The sequence below is a fragment of the Scomber japonicus genome, chromosome 6, assembly GCF_027409825.1.
Source record: "Scomber japonicus isolate fScoJap1 chromosome 6, fScoJap1.pri, whole genome shotgun sequence".
Classification (NCBI taxonomy): domain Eukaryota; kingdom Metazoa; phylum Chordata; class Actinopteri; order Scombriformes; family Scombridae; genus Scomber; species Scomber japonicus.
Window position 1 is genome coordinate 38775995 of NC_070583.1, and position 10000 is coordinate 38785994.

At 47.5% G+C, this 10000-nt stretch overlaps 2 protein-coding genes across 2 annotated transcripts in view; one reads left to right on the forward strand and one right to left on the reverse strand.

Annotated features, from left to right (window-relative positions):
• Positions 1-8422, reverse strand: part of lrch3 (leucine-rich repeats and calponin homology (CH) domain containing 3) — a 43521-nt gene extending 35099 nt beyond the window's left edge. Inside the window, exon 1 of the mRNA XM_053321475.1 lies at positions 8153-8422. Within this exon, the coding sequence (XP_053177450.1) occupies positions 8153-8402 (250 nt within the window). The 5' untranslated portion in view covers positions 8403-8422. The remainder of the gene's footprint in view (positions 1-8152) is intronic.
• Positions 8423-9871: 1449 nt separating this feature from the next.
• abcf3 (ATP-binding cassette, sub-family F (GCN20), member 3) overlaps positions 9872-10000 on the forward strand; it is a 21676-nt gene continuing 21547 nt past the window's right edge. Inside the window, exon 1 of the mRNA XM_053321477.1 lies at positions 9872-9956. Coding sequence (XP_053177452.1) covers positions 9884-9956 — 73 coding nt within the window. The 5' untranslated portion in view covers positions 9872-9883. The remainder of the gene's footprint in view (positions 9957-10000) is intronic.

A 10000-nucleotide genomic window follows, 5' to 3' on the forward strand; every position in this document is an offset into this window, starting at 1 on the left:
CCCCCCCCCCCCATCCACCTGAGCGTTACCCCGTCAGGTGCCCCCCCCAATCCACCTGAGCGTTACCCCGTCAGGTGCCCCCCCCCCCCCATCCACCTGAGCGTTACCCCGTCAGGTGCCCCCCCCCCCCCCATCCACCTGAGCGTTACCCCGTCAGGTGTCCTCCCCCCCCCCCATCCACCTGAGCGTTACCCCGTCAGGTGTCCTCCCCCCCCCCATCCACCTGAGCGTTACCCCGTCAGGTGTCCTCCCCCCCCCCCAATCCACCTGAGCGTTACCCCGTCAGGTGCCCCCCCCCCCCAATCCACCTGAGCGTTAACCCGTCAGGTGTCCTCCCCCCCCCCAATCCACCTGAGCGTTACCCCGTCAGGTGCCCCCCCCCCCCAATCCACCTGAGCGTTACCCCGTCAGGTGCCCTCCCCCATCCACCTGAGCGTTACCCCCGTCAGGTGCCCTCCCCCATCCACCTGAGCGTTACCCCGTCAGGTGCCCCCCCCCCCCCATCCACCTGAGCGTTACCCCGTCAGGTGCCCCCCCCCCCCCAATCCACCTGAGCGTTAACCCGTCAGGTGCCCCCCCCCCCCAATCCACCTGAGCGTTAACCCGTCAGGTGTCCTCCCCCCCCATCCACCTGAGCGTTACCCCGTCAGGTGCCCCCCCCCATCCACCTGAGCGTTACCCCCGTCAGGTGCCCCCCCCCATCCACCTGAGCGTTACCCCGTCAGGTGCCCTCCCCCATCCACCTGAGCGTTACCCCGTCAGGTGCCCCCCCCCCCCCCCATCCACCTGAGCGTTACCTGAGCGTTACCCCGTCAGGTGTCCTCCCCCATCCACCTGAGCGTTACCCCGTCAGGTGTCCTCCCCCATCCACCTGAGCGTTACCCCGTCAGGTGTCCTCCCCCCCCCCCATCCACCTGAGCGTTACCCCGTCAGGTGCCCCCCCCCCCCCCCATCCACCTGAGCGTTACCCCGTCAGGTGTCCTCCCCCCCCCCCCATCCACCTGAGCGTTACCCCGTCAGGTGTCCTCCCCCCCCCCCATCCACCTGAGCGTTACCCCGTCAGGTGTCCTCCCCCCCCCCAATCCACCTGAGCGTTACCCCGTCAGGTGCCCCCCCCCCCCAATCCACCTGAGCGTTAACCCGTCAGGTGTCCTCCCCCCCCCCAATCCACCTGAGCGTTACCCCGTCAGGTGCCCCCCCCCCCCAATCCACCTGAGCGTTACCCCGTCAGGTGCCCTCCCCCATCCACCTGAGCGTTACCCCGTCAGGTGTCCTCCCCCCCCCCAATCCACCTGAGCGTTACCCCGTCAGGTGCCCCCCCCCCCCCCATCCACCTGAGCGTTACCCCGTCAGGTGTCCTCCCCCATCCACCTGAGCGTTACCCCGTCAGGTGTCCTCCCCCCCCATCCACCTGAGCGTTACCCCGTCAGGTGTCCTCCCCCCCCCCATCCACCTGAGCGTTACCCCCGTCAGGTGTCCTCCCCCATCCACCTGAGCGTTACCCCCGTCAGGTGCCCTCCCCCATCCACCTGAGCGTTACCCCGTCAGGTGCCCCCCCCCCCCCATCCACCTGAGCGTTACCCCGTCAGGTGTCCTCCCCCATCCACCTGAGCGTTACCCCGTCAGGTGCCCCCCCCCCCCCCATCCACCTGAGCGTTAACCCGTCAGGTGCAATGTGTGTGTGTGTGTATCTGAGTGTGTATCTTGTGACAGTGTGTGTGTGTGTGTGTATCTGAGTGTGTATCTTGTGACAGTGTGTGTGTGTGTGTGTGTGTGTATCTGAGTGTGTATCTTGTGACAGTGTGTGTGTGTGTGTGTGTGTGTGTGTATCTGAGTGTGTATCTTGTGACAGTGTGTGTGTGTGTGTGTGTGTATCTGAGTGTGTATCTTGTGACAGTGTGTGTGTGTGTGTGTGTGTGTATCTGAGTGTGTATCTTGTGACAGTGTGTGTGTGTGTGTGTGTGTGTGTGTGTATCTGAGTGTGTATCTTGTGACAGTGTGTGTGTGTGTGTGTATCTGAGTGTGTATCTTGTGACAGTGTGTGTGTGTGTGTGTATCTGAGTGTGTATCTTGTGACAGTGTGTGTGTGTGTGTATCTGAGTGTGTATCTTGTGACAGTGTGTGTGTGTGTGTATCTGAGTGTGTATCTTGTGACAGTGTGTGTGTGTGTGTGTGTTTCTGAGTGTGTATCTTGTGACAGTGTGTGTGTGTGTGTGTGTTTCTGAGTGTGTATCTTGTGACAGTGTGTGTGTGTGTGTGTGTTTCTGAGTGTGTATCTTGTGACAGTGTGTGTGTGTGTGTGTGTATCTGAGTGTGTATCTTGTGACAGTGTGTGTGTGTGTGTGTGTATCTGAGTGTGTATCTTGTGACAGTGTGTGTGTGTGTGTGTGTTTCTGAGTGTGTATCTTGTGACAGTGTGTGTGTGTGTGTGTGTATCTGAGTGTGTATCTTGTGACAGTGTGTGTGTGTGTGTGTGTTTCTGAGTGTGTATCTTGTGACAGTGTGTATTAATAGAAACAACAGTCAGCCTGTCTTCCTCTTGTGTCTCATCGGCCAATCAGAGAGCTCTGCAGGGTCGCCATGGCGACGCAGGACGCCATGACTCACCGTGAGGAGCTCTGATTGGCTGCTCCTTCACAGCAACAGCAGAGGATCATGGGTAATGTAGTATTTAGAGCCGAAGGAAGGAAGGAAATAAGAAGGGAAGGAAGGGGAAAGACAGTCAAAAGGAAAGAGGGAAGAAAGGTAGGAAGGATAGACAGAAGGAAGGAAGAACGAAAGGGAGGAAGGAAGGAAGGAAGGTCAGAAGGAAGAAACGAAGGAAGGAAGGAAGGAAGGAAGGAAGGGAGGAAGGACAGATGGAAGAAAGAAAGGAAGGAAGGAACAAAGAAAGGGTAAAAGGAAGTAGGAAGGACATGAGGAAGAAAGGACAGATTGAAGGAAGGAAGAAAGGAAGGAAGGACAGGTGGAAGGAAGGAACAAAGAAAGGATAAAAGGAAGTAGGAAGGACAGAAGAAAGAAAGGGAGGAAGGACAGATGGAAGGAAGGAAGAAAGGAAGGAAGGAAGGACAGATGGAAGTAAGAAAGGAACGAAGAAAGGAAAAAAGGAAGGTAGGGAGGAAGGAAGGAAGGAATGAAAAAAAAGGAAAAAAGGAAGGAAGGGAGGAAGGACAGATTGAAGGAAGGAAAAAGGAAGGAAGGACAGATGGAAGGAAGGACAGAAGGAAGAAAGGAAGGAAAAACGAAAGGGAGGAAGGACAGATGGAAGGAAGAAAGGAAGGAAGGAAGGAACAAAAAAAGGATAAAAGGAAGAAGGAAGGACAGAAGGAAGAAAGGAAGGAAGGAATGACAGAAGGGAGGGAGGGAGGAAGGACAGATGGAAGGAAGAAAGGAACGAAGAAAGGAAAAAAGGAAGGAATGAAAAAAGGAAGGTAGGGAGGAAGGAAGGAAGGAAGGACAGATGGAAGAAAGGAAGGAAGGAAGGAACAAAGAAAGGATAAAAGGAAGTAGGAAGGACAGAAGGAAGAAAGGGAGGAAGGACGGAAGGACGGAAGGACAGAAGGACAGAAGGAAGGAAGGAATGACAGAAGGACAGAAGGAAGGAAGGAATGACAGAAGGACAGAAGGAAGGAAGGGAGGAAGGAAGGAAGGGAGGGACTATAGAGATATACTGTTAATATGTTTATTATAAATATACACGTTAGGATATTTGAGTCATTATAAACAGCTGATTTCCTGTTTCTATTTCCTGTTTCTATTTCCTGTTTCTATTTCCTGTTTCATTTCCTGAATAATCAATAATCAAACAATGGTCGGCGCAGACAGGAAGTGTGATTGACAGCTGGTTGCCGGGGCGACGGTCGGCTCAACAGTTCCTAACAAAGAGTTTCTAAATTTACCAGAGCACCTGGCCGACAGGAAGTACACATCACCACGGCAACTGGACTTCCTGGTATCCCCCCCCCCATTCATCCGACACACACTCACACAGAGACACACTCACACACACTCACACACACACTCACATAGAGACACACTCACACACACACACACACACACACACACAGACACACACACTCACTCACACACACACTCACAGACTCTCACACACACACACACACACACACACACACACACACACACACACACACTCACACACACACACACACACACACACACATCAGCTGATTATTGATCCACTAATCGTCTTTGTTGTCAGCACCTGGCCGACAGGAAGTACACATCACCACGGCAACATGGACTTCCTGATATCCCCCCCCTTCATCCAACACAGACACACACTCACAGACACTCACACACACACACACACACACACACATACACACACACACACACACACAAGCTGATTATTGATCCACTGACCCTCTTTCGCTCCCCAGAGGACACATGGCTAATTAATATGCGTGTACTGACCATATATGGACGTGCTGACCATATATGGACGTGCTGACCATATATGGTCGTGTCCAGGCGTTCCGGGGCGGAGTATGAGGTGTGTTTACGTCCGCACCATTCTTGGGTCCGGTGAGATTTATCAATGGAACAGTGCGATTGAGAGTTGTGCGTAAATATTTTGGGTGTACGCCATTTTTGTCTTTTCGCCTTATGCAAAAATGTAGTAGCAGTTTTACCCTTTATGATAAATGAGGATTTGAGTCTTAATTTAAACCGGTGACGAGATGTTCAAAGTGTTCATGATGTAATATAACGTAGTTAAAGAGAGGCAGAACTGAGCTGTTCCCAGTGTTCCCAGTATTCCCACTATTCCCAGTACTCCCAGTGTTCCCAGTATTCCCAGTACTCCTAGTGTTCCCAGTACTCCTAGTGTTCCCAGTGTTCCCACTATTCCATGTTCCCACTATTCCCAGTACTCCCAGTGTTCCTAGTATTCCCACTATTCCCAGTGTTCCCAGTACTCCTAGTGTTCCCAGTGTTTCCACTATTCCCAGTGTTCCCAGTACTCCTAGTGTTCCCAGTGTTTCCACTATTCCCAGTACTCCCAGTGTTCCTAGTATTCCCAGTGTTCCCAGTACTCCTAGTGTTCCCAGTGTTTCCACTATTCCCAGTGTTCCCAGTACTCCCAGTGTTCCCAGTGTTTCCACTATTCCCAGTACTCCCAGTGTTCCTAGTATTCCCAGTGTTCCCAGTACTCCTAGTGTTCCCAGTGTTTCCACTATTCCCAGTACTCCCAGTGTTCCCACTATTCCCAGTGTTCCCACTATTCCCAGTACTCCCAGTGTTCCCTGTATTCCCAGTACTCCCAGTGTTCCCTGTATTCCCAGTACTCCCAGTGTTCCCAGTATTCCTAGTGTTCTCAGTGTTCCCACTATTCCCAGTACTCCCAGTGTTCCCTGTATTCCCAGTACTCCCAGTGTTCCCTGTATTCTCAGTGTTCCCACTATTCCCAGTACTCCCAGTGTTCCCTGTATTCCCAGTACTCCCAGTGTTCCCAGTATTCCTAGTGTTCTCAGTGTTCCCACTATTCCCAGTGTTCCCAGTACTCCCAGTGTTCCCACTATTCCCAGTGTTCCCAGTACTCCCAGTGTTCCCACTATTCCCAGTGTTCCCAGTACTCCCAGTGTTCCCAGTACTCTCAGTGTTCCCTGTACTCCCAGTACTCCCAGTACTCCCAGTGTTCCCAGTACTCTCAGTGTTCCCTGTACTCCCAGTACTCCCAGTACTCCCAGTGTTCCCTGTACTCCCAGTACTCCCAGTACTCCCAGTGTTCCCAGTACTCTCAGTGTTCCCTGTACTCCCAGTACTCCCAGTACTCCCAGTGTTCCCAGTACTCTCAGTGTTCCCTGTACTCCCAGTACTCCCAGTACTCCCAGTGTTCCCAGTACTCTCAGTGTTCCCAGTACTCCCAGTGTTCCCAGTACTCTCAGTGTTCCCTGTACTCCCAGTACTCCCAGTGTTCTAAGTGTTCCCTGTATTCCAAGTGTTCCCTGTATTCCCAGTACTCCCAGTGTTCCCAGTACTCCCAGTGTTCCCAGTATTCCCAGTATTCCCAGTATTCCCAGTGTGTGTCAGGCAGCAGTCAGGTGTCTATATGAACAGAAGAGGCTGATAACGTAATAACGGAAGATATAACGCAATAAAGCCGACAATTTAATAACTTGTCACTTTATGTCCGATAATTTAAACTTAGTGATGTCGTCATTATTACGCTGTCGGCTGTTATTAAGTTATCGTTGTTATTTAGCGCGTATTCACACCAGGAAAGTCCTTTGGTCCGCTTATTTAGTCCGGACCAAAATACAATGTTTCTTTTTTGGTTTGGTGCGGTTCCTGTTCACATTGCGCTTTTCCAACACACCAGAGATGTTTTTGGTTTGGTCCGAACCAAACAAGGCAGGTGTGAATACGCCCTAAGTTATCATCGTTATTACGATATTGTCGTTATTACGTTATCGGCTGTTAGGCGTGGGCCAGTTACCGGTTTCAAGGTTTACCACGATATGAAAAAGTCACAGTTTCAAAACCACTAAAATTTTGCATTTATTTATTTATATTTATCTTAGATGTGTTTTTACTTTTTTCAATTATTTATGTTCTGATCTTGAGCCACAGGTTAAGTGATTTATTTGCATTTTGTGTTTTTTCACTAAAAATAATTCATTCATGTCGTGACTTGAGTTACAGGTTTAGCCTCAGTTAAAGGACTGCACTTATTTATTTAGAAATAATTCAGTTATTTATTATTATCATTTACTTTAAATACATATTTACTAATGTTCCATCATGTTCTATATATGTTACATGGATTTTTTTGATTTTTTTTTTTTTTTTTTAAGTACAGACATTTCAAAATATCACATTTTATAGCCGTTATCATAAAACCGTGAAACTGTGATATTTTTACCTAAGGTTATCAAACCGTCAGAATCTCATACCGGCCCAGGCCTAACAGCTGTTATTACGTTATCATCGTTATTACGTTATGATAGTTATTACGTTATCATCGTTATTACGATATCTTATGAAGATCAGTATGAACAGGAGGAATCTTAAACTTAATGTTATTTAAGTTTCAGAGCTGCTGATAAACTGTGAACTGGCCCTTTAATAGATGGATTAAGACTCTTTACTGTTTGGATTAAAGTATATTCAGCTGCAATGATTATTGGATTCATCACTGACTATTTTAATAAATGATTCATTAATTTTTATTCATTATTTCAGTAGAAGAAGTTCCTCATCCAGCTGCTTCAACATGAATACTCTCTGGTTCCTCTGAATCTGTGATCAACATGTGATGAACCAGACAACTTATTGATTAATCAGCTAACTAACAGAAAGATTAATCAATTATAAAAAATAATAGCTGCAGCTCCAACTGTGATATCTAACTGAGAAATAAATATAACTATAAATATGAAGTTGAGTTAAGTGATGCTGAACCTGACGTGCGTTTGTTTTGTGTCTGCACGCCGCCCGGCCATGCTCGGGTGGGCGGAGCTGCCTCATTATCTAATCAAGCATCCCCAGACTTCAAACAAAACAAAGCCAGGTGTGAGTTCACCTGTCCGGGGCTGCAGCCGAGCTCTCAACCTGCTGCTGGAGCTTTTTATACAGGCTGAATGAGCCCGACCCGCCCGGCTCGGCGAACCCACCTGGACAGCCTCAAACCTCCAGGTGGGTTTTCACACGTTGTACCAGAAACATGAAGCCTCTCCTCTCTCCTCTCTTCCTCTCTCCTCTCCTCTCCTCTCCTCTCCTCTCCTCCTCTCTCCTCTCCTCTCTTCCTCTCTCCTCTCCTCTCCTCCTTTCACACAGTTTACAGATTGTTTGTTTCTATTTGCAGATCACCAACTAGCAGCTAGCTCACTCTGCAGCTGCTAAACTTTATATTATTAACTTTCCCGCGCTGTAAACTATATAAAACCGCATGTAAGAGCCTCTACCGGACACCGGGCGGCCCTGCGTGCTGTCCCCGGGCAGCGGGGCTCAGACACCGGGCGGCCCTGCGTGCTGTCCCCGGGCTACGGGGCTCAGACACCGGGCGGCCCTGCGTGCTGTCCCCGGGCTACGGGGCTCAGACACCGGGCGGCCCTGCGTGCGGGACCCGGGCTGCGGGGCTCAGACACCGGGCGGCCCTGCGTGCGGGACCCGGGCTGCGGGGTTCACTCACCGGCCCTGGTGCAGTCGGACAGGTCGTGGTTAGCAGCGCTCCGCGGGAACTCCTTCAGCTTCCGGCCGCTGAGGTTCAGGCTCCCGGTGGCCGAGGCTTCCTCCAGAGCCCGGTCCACTGAGCGGTTCCAGGGCACCGGGCCCGCCGCTCCCACTCCGTTATTACTCCCAACTAAAACATTCCCGGCGCTTCCGCCTCCAACCGTGAAGTTGAGTCCGGTGTTGTCCGCCAGCAACACCGACGCCGCCATTACTGTCTCCGGCTGTTAGCTTCAATGCTAACGGCTACTCTCCCACCCTAAACCCGCCGAGCATGCGCAGTGCGGCTCCACACTGGACAACAGGACGGGACCAACACGCGACATGGTACATGTTAACAGACATGTTCAACTTGTATGTTAACATGTTAACATGTGTATGTTCAAAGAGATCACACTAAACCCAGAGAGTTCATACATTGGAAAACATGTAGATATCATTATTATTATTATTATTATTATTATTAAAAACAGCAAGAACAGAACAAATATGAAAAGTAGGAATAAAATAAATGATTGGTGCATCACCTTCCAAAACAAAATGCTTCACATTAAAAGCAAAAAACACTAAAATAGATAAAATCAGGCAAATGAAATAGAATAAAATACTTCATGTTAAGATACTATTTTTAAAAAGAGTTAAATGTAAAGACCATATTAAACTTATGGTTGATATCAATTATAACTGAGTTGGGGGAAAAAGGAAAGTTCAGAGTTTAAATTTCTATATCATAACTTTTTGTCCAATCTCCAAATTAAAGCTAATATAAAATATTAGATTATAAACTGATGCTGACACTAATACAGAATACAAGGCTGTCATTATGTAGAAAAGAAAAAACAACATTTGAACTACTTTTTAATATCTGAGCTATAAATCAAATTCATGGAAGTTATAAAAACTACTTGTAGATACAGTATGTGGATGTTTACATGTTTCATATTTCATGTAATGTGTATAAATATTTATGTATACTGTACATACACACACTTAATAAATGAATAATAATGATAAAACTCTCATTTAAATTTTCATTTAGATTTTTAATCTCATAATTTGTATAATTGTTTTAATGTAATTAAAAAATTATAATTATTTGTACGTCCAATCTTGTAATTTTGATTTTTTTTGGTCTCATAATTTTAAATTTTATAATTTTTACTTTTAATGTCACATTTAGATTTTTCATTATATAATTTAGATTTTTTATTTTATAATTCTTGTTTTTTAATCCCATTATTTTTACTTCCAACCTTTTTAAAATTATTTTGTATTGATTTTATTGATTAATCTACTTTTAATGTCACCATGTAGAGTTTTAATCTCTTTTTTTAATCCCATTATTTAACTTCTTTCATTTTCAGTCTTATCATTTTGATTTTTATAATTTCATTTTTTTTTAATATTTACTTTTAATGTCATTATTTAGAGTTTTAATCTCAGTTTTTTTTAATCTCATAATTTATAATGACATCATTTCTTGTTCTAGTTTTTTTTTTTATTAAGTGGCGCTATTGGTCTTCCATACACTGGTGCACATTCTTTCCATTTTGTCTTTTTGTAGGCTATTTCCAGATGTGACGTCATTCCAACGGACTAACTAACTAACTCTGGACTCCATCTCCCAGAATCCTCGGCGCTGTCGCATCTCGGCGCATGCGCGTGGCGGCTGCGAAGTCCAGGGCCGGGTATCATGGCGACGTACGTGGAGATTTTAAAGAGCGAGTTTCCTGAGATCGACTCGGAGCTGTTCGACTACATCACAGGTGAGAGGCCGGGCTTAGAGCCTCCGTGTGCCGGGCTCAGAGCC